At 36.9% G+C, this 26,906-nt stretch overlaps 1 protein-coding gene across 3 annotated transcripts in view; it reads left to right on the top strand.

Moving 5' to 3' along the window:
* The first annotated feature begins 1,555 nt into the window (after positions 1 to 1,555).
* LOC118270986 (insulin-like growth factor 2 mRNA-binding protein 1) overlaps positions 1,556 to 26,906 on the top strand; it is a 62,927-nt gene continuing 37,576 nt past the window's right edge. Inside the window, exons 1-3 of one of the 3 annotated variants that reach the window (XR_007707150.1) lie at positions 1,556 to 1,862; positions 2,152 to 2,209; positions 4,599 to 4,676. Coding sequence is in view for 2 of the 3 variants with exons in the window: in XM_050704470.1 (XP_050560427.1) it covers positions 1,658 to 1,862; positions 2,152 to 2,209; positions 4,599 to 4,676 (341 nt within the window). In the remaining variant the exon portion in view is untranslated. Of the gene's footprint in view, positions 1,863 to 2,151; positions 2,210 to 4,598; positions 4,677 to 20,352; positions 20,525 to 26,906 lie in introns of those variants that run through there. The other 2 variants (XM_050704470.1, XM_035586944.2) reach the window with 2 other exon arrangements.

Here is a 26,906-nt window from a genome sequence, read left to right as displayed (position 1 = left end):
CGGCAATATTGTCGCAAGAGGAACAAGTGTTGTGCTTCATGTCTCACTGAAGCCATTTGATGCTCAATACCATGTTGCATGGCAATGTGTAGTAAAATCAGTAGTAAATAATGTGTAAAGTGGTGTAACATTTTAGAATCCTTAAAGGCATTAAATAATGCGTCAACTTTTGTGAAAGTTGCCACTACTAGCACAGTATTTTTTTTTTTTTTCAGTAGGGTCATTAATATATTAATATAAATGAAATTGCCAAACTAGACAATTTCATTCAGAGTACCTACTTGGTTCGTCAATAAATTACATCCTTTACCAAACTAAAACCGTTGGCTCATAATTTATCATTCCATATTACTGAAGCACTATTCAGGATAACGTAAGCAAAAATGTAGACGAAAAAATAAATATTTGTAGCAGCAGGAGTCAAAAGACTGTCCCTGCGACAGTCTTTGGACAGTCTTTTGACTCTTGCTGTGTGTTTCGTGGATAACACAAATCACTGTAATTTAAAAAATATTATTAAGAATGTTTTATTTTATATTTTCCTGATAGCTGTTGGAACTAGCTGTTTACCTGGTGTCACTTGGAGGTCGACTTCAGAGACACCTGTATATCTATTATAAATAAATTAAATGGTGTGTCGAAATACTTACAAGAAATTTTCTGGTAGTAGTTCAGTTGGTTCAATAACGACAGAGATAATTATTATTAAACTCTTTGAGCCAGCGCCAGAAAATAAATTGCCACGTAGCAAAATTTGAAACCAAATTCATCTCCCATCTTATTTTTTTTTTTTTTTGGTAATTTTACATTGGACTCATTAGCAAAAAGCCGGCCTGCAGGCCGCACACTTGATTAATCCACCGCTGAAGCACTGAATGAACGTAGCAAGCAGTACCTTACCTGCTTAGTGGTAATCAAAATGATGTGCCTACCCTGGAATAAAACATACTTGTGTTTAGTACTAGTTTACTTAGTGTTTTCTGGTTGGCCGGCTCGAATAAACCAAACAATCAGAGCGCCGACCACGCTCTCGTTTCGATTACTTTAAACGTAAAACAAACTCGTGGTAAGGCTACAGATCTATTAATTTGGTACAGTTACTTGCAGATGTAGTGCTTAAATAATAAAGCAACTACTCTACTACACCAAAATAGTCAAAACAAATCAAAATTCAGACACAAAACGTCAGAAAAGGAGACAATTGGCAAAAAAAACAAGTAGTATGCAAGCTATAGTCACAGTAGGCTATAAAAAAGAAAAACAAATCTTCAAAAAGCTATAAGTACCTTCCCGTCAAACTAATGAAAAGTGTTCGTTTTGAAAGTGGAAATCTCAGTTAACAGTCGGAGACTGATTTTCAGCTCGCTTGTTTTCTTCATCTCGGGTACCCCAGGTATAATTTAGCCGACATTGTTCTGAAAAATATTGTTTCACCTCTTTTCGAATGACCTTTGTAACGAAATGCATGGCCGTCGTGTTAAAAAGCTAAAATGATTTTAGTTCGAATTTTATATTGACGTCAATCAGATTTGTACATTACAAATGAAGACAAAAGAAAACCGACTAGCCGTTGGTGTCGGACGTGACTGTCGTAATATTGCGACTTGTGATCGGATTCGTAAAATAATTCCTTAGAATACCAATTACAAAAAGAAAAATGAGTGAGCCAATGAAATCCGTTTCTGCTATGAACAAATTGTACATAGGAAACTTGCCAATAGAAGCCGATGAAGCTGCTGTAAGACAGCTATTCGCTGAGCAAAATCTGACTGTTGCCGATATCTCTGTGAAGAGAGGTGGTTATGCCTTTGTCAACTTTCCTGATCAATCAGCTGCTGATCGGGCCATAGATAAGCTGCAAGGTAATTGAATACGTACCTTACCGAAGTTAAACTCTTATATTACCACAAATCTTAGTTAACAGCCAATTTTTGTATTGGTGGGGCATACATTATATTTGTTTTCTAACTAGTCAGATTGTAATATAGTAATCAATCAATTAATGAATAAATATATAACTATATTACATACCTACTTACCAGTCCCATAGTTTGGTATGTAGTGCGTACTAAGTATGTGCGTAGTTAAACTGCTTCAAACATTTTTTTTCTTTCAATCGCATCACCTAATTGTATACTTTTCTTATTTCAGGTTACTCGTATTGTGGTGTGTCACTGATCGTGGAACCGTCGGTGGCTAATAAGAAACTGTAAGTAGTGCACTTTCACATAAAACCATATGGTTGTTAATTTAGAACCAAACCAAGCAATAATCTATTTTCCACATAAGCAAGTCAAATCTACTGAAAGTAGCTTTCTCGAATGATCTTTCCCGAATGATCTTTCCCCCGTAAAGTATAGCGCCGTTGTTTACATGATACTGGATCCTCGACGCATTGTTCACTCGGAAACAATGGTTAATAAATTCGAGACAAATCAAACTTTCTAATATTTTCCAGATTTGTCAAGGACGGTTTTTTGATATCGATCACAGGTAGATTATGAGCGTAGCGTATCTATGTGTAGTATTTGTCAAATACCTACACAGTTGGCATAGGGATGGCGAAACATTTTTAATTACATAATAATTAAAAAAACTGTAGGATATACTCGTTTTCTTTTTTACCCCATCAATATCTTCACGAAGGTATATTGTTTTCAGTTAGCGTGACGTTATTTTATCTATATGTTACGGTAAGAGTGAATAATTGAAAATTATTAATAATTATCTATTATTAATAATTACCAGAACTCGAGGTTAAAGTGATAAATTAATCACATTTGTCGGTTATTATTAATAATTTTACCCCAGTAGTGATAAATGTAATAAGTGGCCATTTTTATTTCAATTTAAACGGCAATATATTTTACTTGCATAACAAATATTTGTTGAATTCTATGATAATACTTTAAAATTTTTAATTTGTTGCATTTATAGGTGCTACGGAAGATAACAGGCAAACCAAATATGATTGTTGATGATTGCTTTAAGGATTCATGTTGATTTTGTTAATGAAACAATAATAGGGATGATGACTGGGTCAAAAATGTTTGTTTGTTTTGTTATCTTTTTAAAAAACTTTGCCCCACATCAGGATTTTCTCCTGTGTCGTGGGAGCGTTTACAAACATACAATTTCACATGCACATGACACCCAAAATTATACTTTTCAATACAATAAAATATTGAAAAATATTCACACTCTGACTCATAAATTTGATGAACTACTTAATTTTCGATTTTTTCTAGCTACATTTCTAGAAATAGGTCTGCTATTTGACGTAAAAATCTGATGACGTCATAATAGAGTATTTCATACAAAGTTCATAGAAAATATCGTTTTTGACGTTTCGAAAAAAGTATTGAATTTGACTAGTAGGAATCTAACCTATTTTTTACCACGAAAGACTTTCTTGCATAAGTTTGGTGGTAGATTTGATTTTTAAAAGGATTTTATTGTTAATTTTGTTATAAATGTTACGGTAATAGTGAATAATTGAAAATTATTAATAATTATCTATGATTATTAATAATTACCGAAACTCGAGGTAAAAGTGATAAATTAATCACATTTGTCGGTTATTATTAATAATTTTACCCCAGTAGTGATAAATGTAATAAGTGGCCAAGATGTTATTTATATTTCAATTTAAACGGCAATATATTGTACTTGCACAACAAATATTTGTTGAATTCTATGATAATACTTTTAAAATTTTAATTTGTTACATTAATAGGTGCTACAGAAGATTTAAAGGCAAACCAAATATGATTGTTGGTGATTTAAGATTCGTGTTGATTTTGTTAATGAAACAATAATTGTTTAATTTATTTTTTGTTATAATTTTATGTCCCACGTAAGATTTTCATGCATAAGTTTGATGGTAGATTAAATTTTTAAAAGAATTTTATCTTTAGTTTTGTGATAAATGTTTTTGGCGAGGCGAGAGGGTGTGTCAGAATTTTACTGACTAAAAACCATCCCGTTCCTACTCCTGCTTTTCGAGCCTTGCCTTGGTAAATCCGCTAGGTAGTCCGCATTCCGCAACTTTTCGATTTAAGCTACTTATTATTTTCTAATTTTAGCACTATTTGTGCACTATTTTAGTACTACGTACTCATGCTGAAATCTTTAAATTACAAAACTTAAGGGTATAATTTTCATAGTTCAGAATGAGTGAATTTGTTGTCCTTTCGTTTTAAAGCAAGTACAAGTAACCTTGTTTGTGTGATTTCTAATTAATATAATCGTGTTACTGTGTTTAATATTATAAATAAATACCGTCTGATCAAAAAACATTGGGTTTATGTTTATTTTATTACTTTCACCAATATGTGTCGTGAATTATTAATAATTACCACTAAAAGTAATAAATTTCGATCGATTATTCACATTTACCAAAACGTGTGATTATTATTAATAATTTTGTAAAATTATTAATAATTTTCAATTAATCAGATTTACCGTAACATATGTACATAGAAATTCTTACCCATACCTATACCTGAATAACAAAATCTAGACGACGATTTGCAGAGATGTATTTTTAATTATAAATGGAACCTGTCAGGTGTACTCAATCCTCTTGCATTTTTTAGAGTCGTACCCACTCTCCAGAGCGCGAGTACCACTCAACTGAAGGAAAGCAATATTGACGCTCTCCCTGGCGTTTGGAGGTAAGTGAACTTTCATATTTCTGCGGTAAAACCCATTAAATACAGGTCGTAGAAAAAGAAACTACAATATGTCTTCTTTTGATGCAACAAGGGGTAGCCCTGTGCCGTATACCGGTTCGCGAGAAGCGAGAACATTAGGGCGTTCCTTAGGTACTTGTTTTGGTGATGTCGTTATTATGCGATATACATATCAAAGACTACGAACTCTCATACATATCATACAATAGCATAAAACTGTTTAATATCAATTCAAATAATTTTATATTAATATTACATGCAAACCGTGAAACTCATATGAGTAACTGTATGCAAAAACGTATAAATTAAAAATCCATTATATTATTTGGATATTATAGAATTACTTAGTACCAATATTTTTCTAAACTTGAATAATATTATGAGTTCATATTTTCCACTTATACTGCTACATAGGTAGAGGTTCGTATTGAAAATAAAATTGTTTCATAATCCCGACTATCTGTTTGACTTCAGAAGAGCACTGTACTAGCATCGTGATAGCTACTGACTGGTACTTCAGCGTAAACTTATTGCAAGCAATAAATTGAATGTTATTGCACTTTGAAGTGAATGTTGAACTGTTGACTCAATGAAAATGTAGTAAGCAAACGATTACATGAAACAAACACCATAGTCATTTTCTTACTAATCGTTTGTATAAGTATCGAAGTCCGAGTTTAGACTGTTAAGCCGATATATCAGTGTCACCCCACATTGTTTTGTTTGGTAGTTTTAAGTCGGTCCCAGACTTGGGTTGCCACCGTAATGATATAAACAGTATTACAGTTTTGTTGACTTTAAAATACTCTTGTGCAGCTATAGCGACATAGTTGTACATTATTGGTGCGCCCGTCATGCAGGCGGAGTATAGGGAGACCGTAGCACCCGAGGGCCCTTTTAATGCTTGAAAAGAATAAGTGTATTTATATCTAGTTCGATTTTTTTCTCTTCGTAGTATCGATTCATGCGAATGCCATCCAACCAGCACCAACTGGCACTACCAGAGTGGTACCACGATCGCACAGAAAACGAGCGTGAAACGTTCGCCTTGTGAACAGTAGGAAGGGATTGTTCACCTGAGTGATATCACCCCGGTGAACAAAATGGAATACCGGAGGGAACTGATGTATGAAACTAAACAGTTTCGGCCACTTATTTTATTATATATTCTACTATACAGACGTATCTACTGAAATTGCTTATTACTGTATATTTTACCGGCCCAACTCGATTTCAGGACAAACTAGTTTGGCCTAGGCTAAACTAGTCCAAGGGGACGGAAACTATTTCTGCCCGCAGGGTATAAAGTATTGAAGCAACCTAATAAATGACATAACGGTTGTAACTATACTTCGCTCACTATAGCTTCCGTCACACCGTTCTACCCTATCCGTCTACTACCATGTAGGGTTATCCCTATCTTCTGCTTTGAACTACTTTTACTCGTACTTAGGCTAAACTAGTTTATCGTGAACGCGATAACTTTTGTTTCCTACTGTCTAAAATGCTATTTTTTAAATTTCTGCCAAAATATCAGTGAAAATATATTAAAATTGAAATATTTACATTTCGGATAAAGTGCGGTCTAAATTTTGTCCAATGACAGACTGGTGATAAACCAGGTGCTCCATGTGGTCGTCTGCCTAAAAAAATATCAATGGGACAGCATTGGCCAAAAGCTACAGAACGATTAGATATTTAATTATTTATCACTGGATGTGGAATTATAATTAGATATGGTAGTACTTCAGCGTTCACGTTCACATTTATATTTCATACAAGGAGGTATGGGAGCTAGCAGGTGTTCTGTGTATTTAAGCAGCTGGTCTCAATCAGCCCACCAATTTAGAACTTCTGGATAAAGAATTAAAGAGGTACATCGATTTTGTTTAATTTTGAAAGCTTATTTTGTAATTTATTCTTACGGACGTGGCCTAGTTAGGAAATAATGTTAGTTGTAGTCAGCTTTTCAGAGTAGAAATCAGCAGTGTTCCTTATATCCATTATCCCTTATAATTTATTAAGGCACTGCGTGAAAATTAGAGTTCGCAAGTCCAGTTGCCGAAAATATTAAATTAGATCGATTGAAATTTTATCTGTCTTGAGAATAAAATGTATTGAATCGATAATCGGGTCCCCGTAGCAGCATGCGATGATGTGATTTAGTGCTCAGGTAACGAGTAGGAGTAGTATTACAACATTTGAAACATTTTGCACTTGATCTTGGTCCACTCATATCGACATCTCAGGTGTCGGTTCCCACTAAAACGTACATAAAGAAATTACTTAATTTATAAGTACATTACAGTTGTACCTTTACAAAAACATTAAGTTACATATGTTTTATAAAATGTTAAGGGATTATAACTTTCTCACAGACTCACATTCTCAAATATCTGTGTGTTTTATTATTTCGTCCTGTTTCATTTGCCAACTCACAAGTATCAAATTCTAAGCAAATGTCGCTCGCCCTTATTCACGGGACTCTTCTCAGCACTCCCCTATAAAATTCGTTAAACATCAAAGAACAAGCAACCAGTTCTGTATGAACGTTAGCGTTATATAATATAATATCCTATTTTAATATAATTCTATTGGAGTAAGCTTAGCGTTTTATATCTGAACCGGTCAAAACTCGACGGATTTAAGTGATTTGTTTTTTTTTTAGCCGGGCCCTTAGTTTGGTAGACATAACCGTCATTCTACAAAACATGGTTTCGCCTTTAGATCGGTAGAAACATGTTCGTCTATATATCTTGTTAAACATGGAGGTACTTAGGTTGGTGTCTTTGTTTGGATCTCCGAGTAACACGAGCCGGTGGACACACCCACGCCTGTGTTGTTTCCAGGCACATTTTATCAGCCTTGTTAGACCTTCTGCCGACATTTGAACAGATAATTTTCTCCCGGTAACAAACAACTGGGAAACAATTATATTCATCTACTTTAGCGCCTACTGATCACATAAAACACGTCCAAGGTGTCCAAACGTTCATTTAAGGCGATAATTAAAAACAATTTAGTCTATGGGGGCAATCTGTGCAATAACCATCCTGCATTGAGACTCTTGAGAGTTTCGAAGGGGGTACCAAGGCCATATTATTCCTATCGGAGTTGAGGTTAATTTTATATTTATTTGCATGAGTAATCTTATTTTGAGTTGCGTGCTCAACGATTGTACGTATGAAATTGTCATATTACTACTACTCAATTCCAATTTATAGCACATTTATTTTATGTACTTACGTGATTTTAGTTGGGTATTGACTATTTAATCTTATATGACTCTAACCTAGACTTTTTCCAATTCCTCAAGTTTATAATTTACTTTATAGTAATAATCTCTGGATCGGTCTATTTTTAGACTATAAATTTTTAGATTATGGATTGAAATTAGTTACTTGAAGCATTAACAGATAACTGTTCTACGTAATCTGAATAACTTTATAGAATGTAGGGTTTAATGTCAATTTATTACTTAGTTGATTTACAACGTTTATTTGTAAACTGCCAAAAATAACTTGGTAAAACAAATCCACACTGAATTAAAATTAAATTGATGTAGGTAGAGTATAATAAGAAGCGGGCTTCTGTGTCGGCAGTTCGGCACGCATGAGGTAGTAGAATTGTCGCCCTTATCTCAATACGTGATCGGCAATCTTAGTGAAAGTGGGCTTTTATTGCGCCGAGTTGAATCAATCAAATGATATGTAAAGAGGCAAGGAAGGCAACCGGTATAAAAGCTCGAGTACCTACCCACAATACATTCCACAGCTACTGCTTATCACTTGATATGGGGCTTTGTGCTCGATTATGATTTTATGGCTCTTACTGTACAATTGCACGTGCCAGCCACAAGCTTTTTTTTTAATCTGTGCCATTATTTAATTTAATGTAAACAGTATCGAAGTAAAGACAAGTAGGGACAGCGTAAGTCTGTTCAAGTAATATTCGACCACATGTCATCACACGGCCCACTGCCCCGACAGCCCGCATTATTGTTCTGTCGAAGCTTTGGCTTTACTATGCGTAGCTGTACGTAGGTTACCCCAGCTTGGACGCGGAGGTAGGAAACGCTCAACAAGTAGTGTTCACTTTATGAACGATGATGGCATGACGATAGTCGCAATTGTCATTGTGGAATAAAAAAGTTATTTTTGCTGGATACAATGTTACAATACGAACTTAAATACAACAGTTCGTCAATTTGTACTTTATAGAAGTTAGCCGGCGATGTAGGGACTTACTTATCTAGGTATGTAGGTTACTATTTCTGTTCTAAGTTGGCATGAAGCAAGCGAGGGGACGAAAACAATGAAAGTGACAGGGTAGTGAAGGAAAAAGCGGAAAAAGTGTAGGTGTAGGACGTAGGTAGCCCGGCGCGGCGCGGCACGTGTCCGCCGGGTGTGACCCTCCGAGGAGCGCCCACGTGCCTCCGCGCGGATCGATAAAGATTCGCGCACGCGCCGACTCTCCCGCCATTCAGCCGCCAACCGGCCAGGACCTACCGAAACGTCCCCTGAAATACAGCATCCATAAATTACGCACATTTCTAGAGAAACACCTCTGATATCATTACTAAATATACCTACGTACTTACCTAGTATCAGAGAACGGTCATAGTTGTTACTAATTTCATTCCTTTGAAGTTTACTGTTTCAATGAACTTCCCAGGTCACGAATACTTAGCTCGCATGACAACGGGGTTAACGTTAGAAAAATAGGTGCTACCCCCAGGCGATGTTGGGGATGTTCTACTTTATGGAAAGAATTACAGATACTAATAGGTTAATGGATCTTGTTAAGCTCTATTTTATTTTAATGAAAATGATTGATCTTTGCTAACTTACTAAGTAACGACTAAGTGGCTTCTAAGTTTTACTTAGCTCCTATAGTTTTACTTAGCTCCTGTAGTTTTAGGTAGGACACCATATTTTTAATTAGTGCGTAAATCAATGTCGGGTCGGTACCCAATTACTTCTTTATGACAATCAAATAACTAATTAAATCTGTAGAGCTTCTGGCTATTTACCTTTACCCGCTTACAAAGATGTGATGGGCAGTTTGGGCGCCTACCTGTGTATGAAGGCTACATATTTTTATACCAGATTTTATTATTATTTTACAAGTAGGGAGTACCATGCTCCGTCACAAAAGGGCCGGCTCAATCGGAGTGATACCACGGCCTCACCGAAAATCGGCTTGAAACAACGCTTGCGTTATGTTTCGTCTAGTGAGTGAGGATACCGGTCCTATCCTTAGATCCCCTGTCCCCAATTCCCAAATACCCAATCACATGCAATTGATGACGGGTGTGGGTAAATAGCGGGCTATGTAGCGATGGCGCGCGGTGATGTCAAACGCATAGAGACGCGGTTGGACGTGTCAATGTTGATCTAGCGGTAGAGCGCGCGATTCAAGCGCTTCGCCAGGTAAGTTGAAACGGTTTAAACTTTTAGCCTAGACTAACGCCTGGCCTGGGGCCTGGCGGGCAGCGTGTACACAAACCCGCGAGGTCCGCCGCCCACCGGGCCCGCACCCGCGACCTCAGCCTGAACAAGCACAAAGTGCTCGTACACGCTAACATACGAGTATGACATATATTATGACAAATAACAAACATACGCATGTATGTCTAGAGTAGGGAATGCAATTGCTAGATTGGGGCTCAAACGAGATCTCGCGAGATTATGAAATAGTTACAATCTAAAATGCAATCGCATGATTGGCAGTTTGGTATCTTCTTTATTGCAAATTATCATATAAATTATTTATATGACTTTAAAAAAAAAGGAATAATATATTTTTCCTAAAGTTATCCGGATGTACTTAAAATGTATATAATAATATATACATTTTAAGTACTTTATTACTTCTATTTTGACGAACACAAATAAATAAATATAAATTAATTACAAATGAAAGAAACAACAGAACTAGTCTTGTCTTCTAATATCAAACAAAAATCTTATTAAAGCAATCGAGATCAGAAATCCTTATAAAACGAAACTTCTAGGTACTTCTACGGAAAACAATTTTATGAAAAACTTTGTCAATAATTGTTTGAAGATAACGTCGTTTTTTTAATTACGTTATTGTCAATTGTTGCGAGGACAACGTACTTTTTTTAATTTTTAGTTTTTTGATGGTGTTCTCAATTCATATAGCTACTTAAATTCCAACCACATAAACTGGAAGTAAGTGATTTCGCCTCTGTTTTACTAGAGGCCACTAATGAATCGCATAAAGTCTAGTCCCATCCGTCTATTGCCTGATCCCATTCATAATCTACTTAAAATATGACAGCCTCTGTGGAACCACAGCTTATACCACGTCCCCAGATGTAAGTACCTATCGCTCTGAGGTTTTAACATTTTAGGACTAGCCCCTACCCCGCCTTCTCATACATTGTTTCTGGTGAGGTGGAGTGCTAAAATTCACCAAAATTCTCCATCCACTAACAAACTAAATAATAGTAATCTAGAGTTATAATTAAGTATGTTCTACAAATTAATACGTATCATTCTAAAGTTCGTCAAAGTTTTCAGACTCAATCCTAGCGGTGTTTAACTAATCTTTTCGAGGTTGACCTATGATAGGTCAATAACATCTCAATCGTTTCTCAGAAATGAACTGATTAAGAATATCATACGGAATTTGGAAATCCCCCAATTTTTCCCTGCTGTATATCACAGAATTAGTACGTAGGCAACAGCAGGTAGTGTAGAATAGGGATAAACATGATTGATCTAGTTTACGTCCTTGTATCTCGGGGTCATATTTGTAGGACAAGGAAAGCTACAGCAAAGCACAAAAGAATAATTCTCTACTTGATGGAAACAATGTATGAGAAGGTGGGGTAGGGGCTAGTCCTGAAAGGTTAACACATCTGAGAGCGATATAGGGGCGTTGCTCACAGAAGTAGGTTACCTAGATGTCGAAGCGACTCTATGTATATTTACGTAGTGTTCAAGGAATACTTAAAGACTAGGAAAGAAAAGCGTAGATGCGACGACTCGTTCATCAGACATCTAAAAATTACAAATTTACATTATAAGCTCTTTGTTTTGTAGTGTACTCTCTTAGAAAGCACTTGCATTTTAATATTAGTTTCTTATGACGAACGATCTCCAGAAATGTAGCCTTTGTAGGCACGTCTCTGTCTCTGTCTCCTAACGGTCGTCGATGCCTGTCATGTCGGTTATATTCGATAATACCAATTTTTTGTACTGTTCCTAGGATGTTCTATAGCACATGAAATTTTAGCATTCTTCACCCATTAATTTTCGACTGCCCGTACACTATCAATCACTCATACTCCACTATTGGAGGAGTTGTAGGTACATTGATGAGCAGAGTAATTTTTTCACGTGGTTATAAGAAAATTGGAAGTCCCTATATCATAATTTAATTCAAATAAGTTGGTTGAGTGGCAGCAGCGTTACAGGCGTGCCTACCGACCGCGGGGCTAACAGTCTAGCCACATACACGCGCAATATCCGTGCTCAGTTAGAAACTTCAGGACGTGTTCTAGTGTAAAATAACTTCGGCGTTACCATCCACTGAATGTATGAGACATTGTTGAATAATGTTTGTACATAATGGCAACAAAATATTTTTCTAGTGGTATCGCAAAATTTCGATTAATCAAAATACAAGTACGAGTAGGTAACAATTGATCTATACATTATGAAGTGTAGTAAGCGAAGTACCTGAAATGTAACGTTAATTAAACATAAGTACATGAACATTGCAAGTTAAGAGTATACATAATTAAGTTTTTTATATGTACCTACTATTGTTACCTGTATCTCTAAGGGCCCGAATTCCAACCCTTAACTAACAAGTTTGCATAAGTAAGTACATACAAGTTTTAACTTAATGCGTTAAATATTTACAAGTAATAAGTCCGACCTCGAAATAGATATGACAGGTGAATGCTGGAGTAATGATGCATCCAACAGTAAAGTTTGTATGGCAACATTTAGAATACAGTAACACGAAACCAGAACCACATTGTGCAAGTTTTGCGGCCACTTGTTGCTGTTCATCGCGTTTGTACGCCGACAATTACACAAATGAACTGTACGGAACTTCGGCCAACAACGTGAATGCGTGCAGCAATGAATTTCGGAATAACAAAGGGTGGGTAACTTTTTGTTGTTCAGGGTGGCTCAGGTAATAGCGGAGGACATCTGTGACAATTGCAGTCGGTTTAGTTATTATGTTAACTACTTTTCAAAGTTACTCAAATTTGAAATGGCAACTTTACGGTCCAACTATCTTTGTTACCCCGACCCGGTTAACTGGAAAATTGTTTTGAATGCCCATTGTTTTTGGCATGAATATGAAGTTGATTAATAAAACTGAAAGAGGGCCGAGATCGTGTCAATTCTACGTATTATTACTTATTTTATGGTACAATCAATACTCAATCAAGATTGTTTACAAGCGAGGGAGTAGTTCCTGGAATAACAAGGCTTCTTGACGAGCTGAGCGAGGGCGTTACAGACCACCCCCCCTTCCCTGCTAGTGCCTACATCTAACAACCATATCGATTTATTGCGATTGCTACTAGTAATGCTTCTTATATATTTCTACTAAACTATGCAGTTTTACTTTAGTCAAGTTGCAGTATCCATATTCCACGGAATAGCATTAGAAGATAACCTAATTTCGGGAGTCTATGAGACTCGGACAATCGGAAGCGATCGGGACATATGCGAACATTTTTATACGTGCTGTAGATGTGAGATGTTTTAGCGGGAGCTTTGTAAACTGTTTTTTGGAAATGTTATCGTTATTAAATGGAATGCCGTTCCAGTTAGTTAAACCTATTTATTATGAATTCTATGAAAGCACGATGTCTACAATGCTTTAATGTTTAATTAAAATAAAAGTAGCACGAGCTTTTTAATAAAGAAAGCACTACAAAATAAATTCATCTAAAAGTTGTGTACTCCCGGCACTTCTGTAATAGAGGCGAAAATTTGTTTCATGTCGAATAACTCAATAAGTGTGTTTGAAATCGTTCGCGAAATTTCTTTGACTACGTGGAGGGTAAATAACAAAATAAGGAAAATTGAATGACGAAAACAATATTATCAAACAAATTCTAATTTTATTTTAAGATCCATACTCGCTCTCTTGGAATATCTTCACTTGAGCCGATATAATTTTACTAATTTTGGCTACTATAAAAATAATGAAACAGCCTTTTTAATGTAAGCCTTTTTAATGGGACCCATCAATGGACTTAAAAAAGAAATTCTCGAGATTCATTCATAGCATCGATCATTAATAAGTATTTGTTAATGATCGAAGACTCATAGACGGAAAGCTTGGATATTTAATTTTAACTTTGGTAAAATATTACGTAGTCGTCGTATTGGTATCGCGCATGGAATACAGAACAAGTTTCTGTGTTTCGTGGAATCACGTATATTATTATCTGTCTAATAGTTGAAGTGGTCTAAACCACATATCACACTTGTCGCAAGGTACGGAGCCGCAGTAGGTCAACCAAAACATTATTGGGATTTTCCTTGCTATGTTTATGCCTTTTACGTTCTATCGCTGAGAACGATTCTGTAACAATGTAGGATGAGAACTGGGTAGCTATGTTCTTACAAAGTATAACAAATCAATAAATATAGTAAACGTTCAACACAATACGACATTTTAGCAACTAATCATAAAGATGAAACGCAGCTTTGTGTTGTGAAATAACAATAATGCCAAGATGGCAACATATGGCCTACCGTCATAAAGGTGTACGATCGGTACTTAATAGAAATTGAAAAATGTAAACACGCTCAAAATACAGGAAAGATTTTCATTAACTACACTCGCGAGCAACCAAATCGACTCAACCTACATGTGCGCATTCGTAGATGTTTTCTTAAAAAAATACTGAATTGTTTTTAAAAACCGATATACCATTAGAAAGCTTACAACTTCAGCTTTATATTGGTACCATTATTATAAAAATTGTATCAGCACTTTTTAAAATATTTAACTTAATTCAGCGGACAAGAGTATTTGCTCACTACGACACCAACAAGTTATAATACAAACTACCCCTCTAAAACGTCCACATTAAGGTTAACTTTATCTGTGGCTTATCGAAAGTTGATCGTACACATCTCCGCAACAACGCTTCATTTTATTTCCAAAAATTATGGATACGACACCAGAAGAAGCCGCTCAAGTCGTTGCTCTACTGGAACAAGGACTTAGTCAGCGAAGAGTTGCTGCTCCGCTGAGTTTGAGCCGATCTGCAGTATCAAGAGTGCACAGAAGGTATCAAGATACTGGTGCCTTCAATCGAGGACCAAGAATAAGCCGCCACCGGTCCACCTCGGAGAGAGACGACCGTTTTATTATTTCAATTTCACTACGAAATCGTCACTTGACCGGTGTCGATGTTCAACAGGAACTCAGAAGAGTTCGAAGAGTGGCTGTCAGCGAGTGGACAGTACGAAGACGGTTGAAGGAAGCCAACCTCACCCCTAAACGGCCTGCCACAGGCCTGAAATTGACGACACGCCACCGGCAAGCGCGCCTTCAATTTGCCCGAGAACAACTCGATTGGAGCATGGACCAATGGAGGCCAGTCTTATTTACTGACGAATGCAGAATGTGTCTACACGGTAGTCGTCCCACAAGTGTTCAATTGGATTCATGTCCGGGTTATGCGCTGGCCAGTCCATTGTCCGAATTCCGCTGGCCAGTTCATTGTTACATCGAGTTGTTCTCGGGCAAATTGAAGGCGCGTTTGCCGGTGGCGTGTCGTCAATTTCAGGCCTGTGGCAGGCCGTTTAGAGGTGAGGTTGGCTTCCTTCAACCGTCTTCGTACTGTCCACTCGCTGACAGCCACTTTTCGAACTCTTCTGAGTTCCTATTGAACATCGACACCGGTCAAGTGACGATTTCGTAGTGAAATTGAAATAATAAAACGGTCGTCTCTCCCCGTGGTGGACCGGTGGCGGCTTATTCTTGGTCTTCGATTGAAGGCACCAGTATCTTGATACCTTCTGTGCACTCTTGATACTGCAGATCGGCTCAAACTCAGCGGAGCAGCAACTCTTCGCTGACTAAGTCCTTGTTCCAGTAGAGCAACGACTTGAGCGGCTTCTTCTGGTGTCGTATCCATAATTTTTGGAAATAAAATGAAGCGTTGTTGCGGAGATGTGTACGATCAACTTTCGATAAGCCACAGATAAAGTTAACCTTAATGTGGACGTTTTAGAGGGGTAGTTTGTATTATAACTTGTTGGTGTCGTAGTGAGCAAATACTCTTGTCCGCTGAATTAAGTTAAATATTTTAAAAAGTGCTGATACAATTTTTATAATAATGGTACCAATATAAAGCTGAAGTTGTAAGCTTTCTAATGGTATTATCGGTTTTTAAAAACAATTCAGTATTTTTTTAAGAAAACATCTACGAATGCGCACATGTAGGTTGAGTCGATTTGGTTGCTCGCGAGTGTATAAGAAGAAAGCCGCATTTAGCTAACGTGGGACGCAATAGTTGGTCGAAGGCATAAAATATTTGCTTAGGACATCACAAGTTAGTCCAGTTATGCAGACACGTGGTCTCGTGGTTATGACCACCCGCGCCTGCAACGAAAAGCCGTAGTCAAACAAAGAGGCAACATGTATTAATTTGTTACTGTTAGGGCTGATTATTCCAACGCCATTCTTCGATATTAAAACCTGTCAAATGTTATTCCGTTAATTGAAAAATCTGCCTTTAAATCGGGGGTGTATTTCACTATTTCTATTGATGTATTATCTAAATATTGGGCCTTGATTCAAAGTCAAAGTATTTCTGGGGGGGGGGGGGCGCACACATTATTTCTCACATTTTTTTTTATACTTGTGTGTACTAAGCGAGACAAAGACCTACGAGTTTGTTTCGGCGTTTCTTCCCAGTCCGTTAGGAAATGCCGGCCTCATCTAGACTTTTATGAAAAATCTTGACGTGTAAAAATATTATGCTTTGTAGCCTTTTTGCAAAAATTAATTGTTTTTCAGATTTGGCTAGGCTATGCAGAGCTTTTTGGAGTTGGACGGTAGAGTTGCAAACTCTCTAAATACCAATGGAGACAATTCGATTATTTTCTAAAACTAATGTATAGTTTTAGAAAAGAATCGAATTGTCTCCATTTTTGTATTTTTTATAAAATGATGCTATACGTAATTCTTCGCCCGCCCGGCTTGTGATTCCCGTTTAAGATTTTATAATTGACTAGCTACTCCCGCTCGGTTTCACCCGATGCTCGGCTCCTATTGATCGTAACCAGATGTTTTATAGCCTAGGTAAGTATAGCCTTCGTTGGTAAATGCTCTATCCAATAGAAAAATAATTATTCAAATCGGACCGTAGTTCCGGATCCGGAGCGCGTTCAAACAATCAAACTCTTCAGCTTGAAGTATTAGTATAGATGTTACGGTAAGAGTGAATAATTGAAAATTATTAATAATTAGCTAACCCGGCGAACTCCGTTTCGCCATCAATGGTTTTCCCTGTTTTCTGGCTTTTTTTCAAAAAACCTGAATATTCTTTGCTATAAACCTCATGGAGCCCGAGACCTTTCCAATGAAAGCAAAACCATGGAAATCGGTTCGTTCGTTCTGGAGTTATAGCGTCAGGAAGGAAAACCCGACTTATTTTTATATAATAGATTATCTTAATAACTAGCTTCCGCCCGCGACTCGGTCCGCGCAGATGTCGGTCTTCGCGTGGAAATTTTATTTCTTCATTTTGAGTAACTCTGACAATGACATTTTATAAAATATCTATTGGACCCAAATACGGCCAGACCCATAATAGTTAAGGAGATCCCTCTATTGAGCTACTGCTGTTGAGCTCGCGTTCTGTAGAATAAAACTGAAAAATAAAGATTTTTTTCTACGTATTTTTCAAGGATAAAACGTATCCTATTTTATGCCCAGGATAGTAAGGTATAATTACCTATACCAAGTTTCATCGAAATCGAACCGTGTCGTACAGACAGCCAGACAAAAAAAAATCTCATATTTGGGTTTAGTATCGATCCAGTAACACCCCCTGCTATTTATTCTTTCAATATTTTCAATGTACAGAATTGACCCTTCTACAGATTTATTCTAATATGAATGAATGAATGAATGAATGTGTTATAAACGTAAGAGTATAGACAAATATAATCAGAAAGCTCCGAACTGCTAAGCTATCGCGAGTTATACATGTTATTGTGAGTCAACCATAAGAGATAGACATTTGCTGTCGTGGAATATTTTTTAAACAATTTTAAGGAGAACATTTCCGTCATACATTATTTCTGTGCAACCATTAAGGCTGCACACACGACGGAAGCTTAATAAATGGAGTAAGTTCTCCTGTTTTTCCAACATTTCCCCTCACTGCTCGGCTCACATTGATCGTAGCGTGATGAAAAGTATTCTATTTTATCCCCAGGATAATAAGGTATAATTATACCAAGTTTCATCGAAATCGAACCGTTAGTTTTCACGTGATGCCTGAACATACAGACAGACAGAGAGACAGACAAAAATTTTTTTAATCACATATTTGGGATTGGTATCGATCCAGTGACAACCCCTGCTATTTATTTTTTCATTATTTTCAATGTACCTACAGAATTGACCCTTCTACAGATTTATTATATGTATAGATTACTCGAGGTAAAAGTAATAAATTAATCACATTTGTCGGTTATTATTAATAATTTTACCATAGTAGTGATAAATGTAATAAGTGGCCAAGATGTGTTATTTTTATTTCAATTTAAACGGCAATATATTGTACTTGCACACAAATATTTGTTGAATTCTATGATAATACTTTTAAAATTTCAATTTGTTGCATTTATAGGTGCTACAGAAGATTTACAGGCAAACCAAATATGATTGTTGATGATTGTAAAATCAACACGAATTTTAGGATTCGTATTGATTTTATTAATAAAACAATAATTGTTTGATTTTATTTTTGTTTCATATTTATGTACCACAAAAGACTTTTTTGCATAAGTTTGATGGTAGATTTGATTTTTAAAATAATTTTTACGTTAATTTTTGGCGAGGCGAGAGGGAGTGTCAGACTTTTACTGACTAAAAACCACCTCGTTCCTACTCTTGCTTTTCGAGCTGAAGCCCCGGTAAACCCGCTAGGTAGTCCGCAGCTCCGGATCAGGCATCAGCCCTAGTGGCCCCATCTGTGGCGGTCTGATGGCTCTTTGAAGCGCGCGCAGAACGCGACGCGCCGCACGCGCACGGGTCTGGTTCTGGTCGGGCGGCGAGCTACCCTTGCTCGCCGTCCGCAGACCCGCACTTACAATAGTCGAAGTACGTCCCGCGATCCCCGACGCCCGGAGAGCCCATATAAATGTGCCCTGGATGAGCACTATTCAATATTCTAATTCAGAATATGTGAATTTGTTGTCCTTTCGTTTTAAAGCAAGTACAAGTAGCCTTGTTTGTGTGATTTCTAATTAATATAATCGTAAGACTGTGTTTAATATTATAAATAAATACCTGCTGGTCAGAAAACATTGGGTTTATATTTATTTTATTACTTTCACCAATATGTGTCGTGAATTATTAATAATTACTAGTAAAAGTAATAAATTTCGATCGATTATTCACATTTACCAAAACAAGCGATTATTATTAACAATTTTGTATAATTTTAAGTAATAGTTTTCAATTAATCAGATTTACCGTAACATAGATATAGATTAGACTGTTCATTTGAGTACTTCGGTAAGTTCGAGAAACGTCGAGAAACTTGGCCCCAGCAGCTCAAGTTAAGTCTTGTACATTACCTACCCAGTAACCTACCTTTGAATAGAGTATTGCGTTGCATTCATATTTTTGTTATCTTTCTTGTTTGAGTACATAGTGTATTGTATTCTGTGACTGAACAATTTATAATCTCAATTCTCAACCCTTGGCATCCTTGGTCGGATGGACCTATACTTGATAGTTTTGAAAAATGTCTTTTAAAAGCCTAAGTTTTGTCTTATCGAGTTTTCTTTAAATTATAAAAAAAAACTATTTTGGTAGATCGATTTAGGTGCTGTGCTCTTCCTAACTAATTAGGTAGGTAGTAGGTAAACCAAATGACTATATTATTGTGTAGGTACCTAGGTATATACCTCTTTTCGTATAGCTGTTCTGCTATCACTCTCATATATAGTTCAACTGATTTGAAACAATTTAGGTAAAGGTATGACGTAGGTATGGACAGCATCTGAAACCTAGTAAGTACCTACCTAGGTGTCTATTTCATACACAACATCGGTAGGTACCTACCAAACTAATATTGCTTGCTGTGTTACTTAGTGCAGACGCCGCGCCCCACACTTTAGTTTTGTCTTGTTGCATAGTTTAAATAGGTAAAGTATGGAACGCATGGCGGCGGCGGTACCCGGGTACCGGTATAATACCCATAGTCCAAACAGCTCACCACGTGCGCCTTGGCGGCAACGACGTTGCCGTGGAGACGCGCAGGCGGGGCGCGGGCGTCGGAGCCCCTCTGTCTCCGCCCGCTAGCGGTGGCCCCTCACCTCACCGCGCCCGTTCCGATCGCCCGCCCGTCGAACGCACCGACCGGCGACCGACCGAACGAACGGAACTCCGCTCAGTACTCGCTACACGCGCGCACCGGTTTATTCCGTGTGCCCATTTTTCATACCGTAAACGCCGCTCGCTCGAGGCCCGAATTCCCATCGCCGATACCGAACTATTTAACATCGCAACATGGACGGTGACATGTCCCAAGATGCTTCCGGTGACACTTCACCGATTTATGAAGATAGGTAAGATTTAGTTTAAGATGTTATTCTTATTGGCGAAATATGGATACTTATAGGTACGCTGCTGGCCCTGTTCTGATGCATACCCATCAACAGGTAGGTAGACTCAGTAGGTATTTATACTTTCGACCTTAGAAAGTATTCAAGATGCCTTAGTACTGAAATAACTACCTTAAGCTGCTATTTATTTGACTATTATGATAAAAACCCACGTACCTATCTAATTGATTAATCTCGTCCTAATCTGATTAGAATCTTAAAAGATTCGTAAGTAAGTATTAGATCTATCTTTCGCCAATTTTAAAACTCTTGCATAAAATTAATACCTAATAAGTACGTTATTATAATAACTAGTAATAAGTTCATGATAATCCTTAAGTTAGTATGCGATACTTTGGTATTTTCAATATTATTAAACTAAGCACCTATAACAACTTGTTGTAGAGCATTTAATATTAAGTAGGTAAATACTTTGGTAGGTAACTAACTTACTAAGAGACAAATCTCAAGTTCTCAACAATTTCTCTGCTGAGTAGGCAAATAAGTATCCCTTATTAAGTAGGCACCTACGTCATCGGTGGATTCGGTAGCGCGGTACTTTACTAATTACTACTACTAACAGTATTCTGTGCTACTACTTACTAGTAAAGTATTTGAAAGTAAATAAATGTCTACTTTAGGATGGTCTTAGGTGGGCCGGTCGTAGCTAATTAGCGCGGTATTCGTAGACTATAGGTACTACTTATTTAAAAAAATAATAATAATGGCACTAGGCGATCTTGTCTCTAAAAGACAGTCATTGAGATTGGTCATTATTAAGTACTCAAACTTATATTTTATTGAAACCATAACTAGGATTGTTAACTGCCGCAGTCTGGCCCCAAATAAAGTAATATAATAAACTTCCAAAAAGCGACTTCAACCGCTTTGGAGTCGGTTAATAATAAAGTTGGGTAGTAAACTAAAACCTAAGCTCCCAACGAGAGCGCGTCCGGCACTCTCATTGGTTGATTCGTTCGCGCCAGCCAACCAGAGCGCCGAACGCGCTCTTTTAGTTTTTGTTCAACGTAAAGCAAACTCGAACTAACTGCCACACTCAGAGACATTTAATGATTACCTAAACTATTCCTTAGTAACGATTTTGTATCGAAAAGAATTGCTAAGGACTGGGTTAAGTAACCATTAAATGATTCTGAGTGCGGCGGTAAGACTTTCTGTATGTATAGGTAAAGTATATTTAATTTTGCCGTGTCTCGCTATTAGCTGTACCGATTTTGATGAGGTTATCAGAAAAGCGTTTCTTACACTTAGGAGCTGTACACCCAATTACTGTTGCTGACCATAGACCTATTATAATTAGGTAGGGTAGGGTACAGTGAGACGGGATAAAGGCTAAGTTTGTCAAATCTATACAATTTAATTGTAGTTTTTAATTTTTATAGGTTTTATATTATTTTATTGTCCTCCTCCCCACCCTCCAAGTTTTGTCATCAAACAAAGCTAAGAGCACTCGATAGTCGATAGTCTCGATATGCTCTAGTCTCTCAATGTGCTCTTTCAGCGTGCTTTTAATTTAAAACCCCATTTGAGCATATTTCCAGACATTCAGTTATTTTTTCGAACTAAACGAATCGTAAGGTGTGTAGGCTCTATAGACCTACGATTTAACTGTCTACAGTTAAATTCTATTTTCAGTTTTGACTGCACAGTTAAAATTGAAGCTATGTAACCTGCATTATATTTAATTAAGAATTTTGTGTTTTGGTCAACCAACTATTAGGTTATTAATTTTTGAAACTCTCTGACAAAGAGTTCATTCACGGACACTAAAAGGTACCTTACTTTACTTACCTTAGTTAGCGAAAAAAGTCATGAGATGTCTAATAAAAATGCGTAATATGTTGTTTCCCTTGTAAGCTCGGTTTCGATTTAGCAATACTTTTCAGCCGTATCACTCTTGATAGCAGCTCCGCCATCTTTCCCAACTAGCCAAGTGCTATCGTTAATCACGCGTTATCAAAACTATACAATAATAGTCTCGTATTATTCTATTATAGATCCCGTCCCCATCGATTGTAGCATTTTAAGACCTCAACATTTTATTGTATGGCAGTAAAACCGAAATTTGTCAGAAGTTAGAAGAAATTTATCAACTTGAATAGAATTCGTTATAATTGTATCCCACAAAAACATTTCATGTTAAATGTTACCAAGACGAGACCATATAGCTCGCACTGTCAAAAAGTAATCAGATCTAGTGTGGAGCCAAGTTTGTATGCATGCAAACCGTGGACATAAATAGCGAGTCGGCCGCATTCAATTTCATTTCTTTTTGTAGGTTATAATTATGTTTCCCTATTTCAGATTCTACTTTTTTTAGCCCCCTCAACTCAACATGATCCCGTAATAAACAGAATTCTTCAACGTACTGTTATTTGTGAGATACAGGGGTGAGGGAGGGAAAGTTGGGAGAGGAGGGGGGTTTTCTGATTTTTTTCGTATACACTGCAGCACTTTTTATACGACGTTATCAAAAGATGTACCTCTCCGCCGCCGCATTAAGACCTCTACCGTCAAAATTTGCGGAAGTCTGAAACAAACTTTCACCCCCTAGTTTAAGGGGTTGGGGGGTAATAGTTCCAAGTTTTAGGATTTTTTTGTTGTTAGGGTACTAATACTAGCTTACATACCAAATTTCAGCTTTCTAGGACTTCAGGAAGTACCTTAAGAATTTTGTTGATCATCAGTGAGTGAGTGAGTGAGTGAGTGAGTGACGAAATCGGGGTATTTTAGATATCAATAAAATCTAAAGTATAAGAGCTATGCAATTGAAACTTTAGAGGTTTATTAAGTCTACCACTGACATCACATCCCGAAAATTTTGTTTATCTGGTATTACCCAATCTCAAGTTATGAAGGTTCAAAAATACGATGAACCGCTTCGAGAAAAGGTAGGTAGTGCCCTTGCGCTTCGCTTGGCTCGTCTTGGCGGGGGCACTCCCGTGCCCCCAGATTGCCAGTAATCTTTTTAGCATCGTGCGGTGTCCCACAGGGTTCGGTATTAGGACCTAGCTTGTAAAACATCAAGTACGATTTGACGCTGAGGATGTACCTCTCGCCTACCTACCAACACTCTGGCCACGAGACATGTCCTCCGAATATTTTTGTTAAAACCCAACATTACTTTTATTTAGGTATAATTTTTTCCGATCTAAGAACCCCAGACCTCTTACTCAGTAGTTGCATTTGTCGACATTAAATCCACGAGATAACTCTAATATTTTAAAATAATGCTAAACGGTAATTGATTTTAAAAAATGCCCAATTCCGGTATCATTAAGTCAATTTAATGTAATATACATATATATCTTTGTATATTATTTATAATTCTTCTGTAAGTGTGTATGTCACTGAACTTCTAAACGACTGGACCGATTTTGATGAATTTTTTTGTGTGTGTTCAAGGGGATCTGAGAATGGTTTAGATTCACAATTTTGTCTGCTGGACAATGTTTTTTTAATTAATCAGACGTATAGACTGGACAACGTCTGTCGGGTCCGCTAGTTATAATATAAATTTCAGTTTTGCTGTCACACAATAACATTATAAAATCATCCGATTGGGAAATGTCACACCCACGGTGTGTAATTCCAAACCTTAATCTACCCCTATTCCAAAATTCATCCCAATCTCTTCAGCCGTTTTGACGTGTTTACGTAACAAACATACACAGAAACTTACAATCTATCGCATTTATAATAGCGGTTCAATCTAATTTCGACTATCGGCCCTACAATTACAGTGCAAAGTCCACTGCGGATAACCTAACATTCGAGAAACATAATTTGCGTTTGGTAGAGTATCCAGTGTGATGCCCAGAATATTAAATTATAGGTACCAAGTTTTAACGAAATCGGACCGTTATTTTTTGCGTGATGCGTGAACATACAGACAGACAGACAAAAACATTTTGATTCATATTTTTGGTTTCTTTTCGCTTCTACCTAGTAACACACCTTACTATTTATTGTTTTAATATTTTCAACGTGCAGAATTAACATTTCTACAGTTTTATTATACGGTGTAGATGGAATGGATGTACGAATGTATTTGTTTTTTGCAAGGGATCTACCACGTGGCAGGTCATGAGATGAGCGAAAATCACGTACGAAGTTTTGTATAAACAACAAATCTGGGAATATGATTGCAGTAGGTACCTACTGTTTATCGGATAATTTCATAACAATATTAGCTTTAACATTTTTTTTCCTATTTGTCACATACAATATGATACTAAATGAGCGTGAACCGCCACGCACTTGACCAGTTTCAAATTCTTTGGTAAAAAAAACATGATCAGTGGACACTGATCAGTCAGTTGAAGCAGTTTTATTCATTTACACGCCATGCTGTTGTTACTATAAGACAGGTTTGTAAAGCACGGGAGGCGACAGTTCGCTGACGGCACGTGCTTTACATTCTTAATGTTATACGATTCTTTCCTTACGAAGTCATATTATTTCCAAAAAGTCCAAGACGGAAATAAAAAATATGCATGCGACAAATTGAATTGAATTTCAATTCGCAACAGTATTATAAAGGTAAATTGTCTACAACGACGTATTATCGTTTCCTATGCGTTATGAGTGTAAGGACATTGCCCTCGGTGGGAGCGAGCAATAGGTGCGGGACGTAATCCAGCCAGTGAGCACTATTCGTGTTGGTTTTGTGCCCGGCCACATCAAGTCACATTCCTCCTTCAATTATTTCGCCCCTTTGACATAATAATATAATGATGTGAACTTTTGAACATAAAATCACTTGGGCTACTTGTAGTGCCTCACGAAATTTGAAAAAAAAACTCTTCCTTTTTTAATTCGGTTAAAAACTATTTAATTAGGTAAGTCTACTAATCAACTGCGCCAAAAACGTTTGTTGGAATCGTAAACAACTTGAAACTTTGCCAAATAAGTACGCAGATAGTATACAGGCTGTAGGTCTGGGTAGGTAGGTCAGACACAAGCTACCAAAAAAAACACTTTAGTAACTTTGTTTTAAAGGTCATAAACACACACTAAACAGGATTAAAATTTTATTTTATCATGATTTAATCGTTTATATGACCTATTTTATTTAGGTATTATGTTAGTTATATTCCATAATTTATTAGGACACTGGGAACCGCTTAAAACTCTATCAGCGTCACTTGATATAGTAATCCAAGTGCAACTTAAGCTAAATAAAGCAAGGTAAAGACTTAGGTTGCACTTTTTACGACCTTATATAAGAGGGCTTTTCGAGAATTTTCTTCAAATAAAACAGGAAAGATTTTTTGTACTGATCAGGTATCCTAACCGTATATCTACTTAAAATAGGTATGCTATTTAATATGTCCTTTCTCTCAAACAATAACATTGTTTATGTGGAGAATTTTTTGTCAATCGGTAACCATCTGCCCTATGGGTCCAAGTCCAGACTTACCGAACGGCCTGGTTTTAGTCAGAAATGTCTAACACACCCGGGAGCAATTATGGGATGATTGACCCCCTTAAAAAATAAATAGACAAGCGACTGGTTCTATTTGCGACCGCAGTAGAGTCAATAGTGCATCGTGAGGATGGGCCACGATGACCTAGTTAATAACAGGGCTACAAATCGATATTATCAGTTAAGGGAAATTAATTAATACATCTTATTGAGTAAATTAGCAGCTGACCCAGCGAAGTCTTGACCGTCTCAGAAATTAAAAGTTCAATAAATGAGCGTCTCTCATCTTATTTGTCCCTAGTCAATTATCTTATAATAATAACTAGCAAACCTGGCAATCCCCGTCTTGCCACCAATGATTTTCCCTGTTTTCTGGCATTTTTCTTCAATTTTTCCTGTTTTTTTTTTGCTATAAACCTCATGGAGCCCGAGACCTTTCCAACGAATGCAAAACCGTGGAAATCGGTTCGTGCATTCTGGAGTTATAGCGTCAGGAAGGAAAACCCGACTTATTTTTATATAATAGACTAGCAAACCCGACGAACTCCGTTTCGCCACCAATGATTTTCCCTTTTTTCTGGCTTTTCTCTTCAATTTTTCCTGTTTTTTTTTTTGCTATAAACCTCATGGAGCCCGAGACCTTTCCAACGACTGCAAAACCTTGGAAATCGGTTAGTGCGTTCTGGAGTTATAGCGTCAGGAAGGAAAACCCGACTTATTTTTATATAATAGATAATAATTAATCAATATAGTTGAATTGAGTTAAATCATAGAACCTGAAAAAAGACACGAAAGCGTGCGCGTGAGCTTGATAGAATTTAAATAAGGTAAAACTAAAAACAAAACGAGGTACGGGGTGGTGGAATGAGGAAAATATCAGCTAAAGGAATGGCTGAT

Source organism: Spodoptera frugiperda, chromosome 25 (assembly GCF_023101765.2).
Source record: "Spodoptera frugiperda isolate SF20-4 chromosome 25, AGI-APGP_CSIRO_Sfru_2.0, whole genome shotgun sequence".
NCBI lineage: Eukaryota > Metazoa > Arthropoda > Insecta > Lepidoptera > Noctuidae > Spodoptera > Spodoptera frugiperda.
This window is presented reverse-complemented; position numbering and strand designations above follow the sequence as displayed.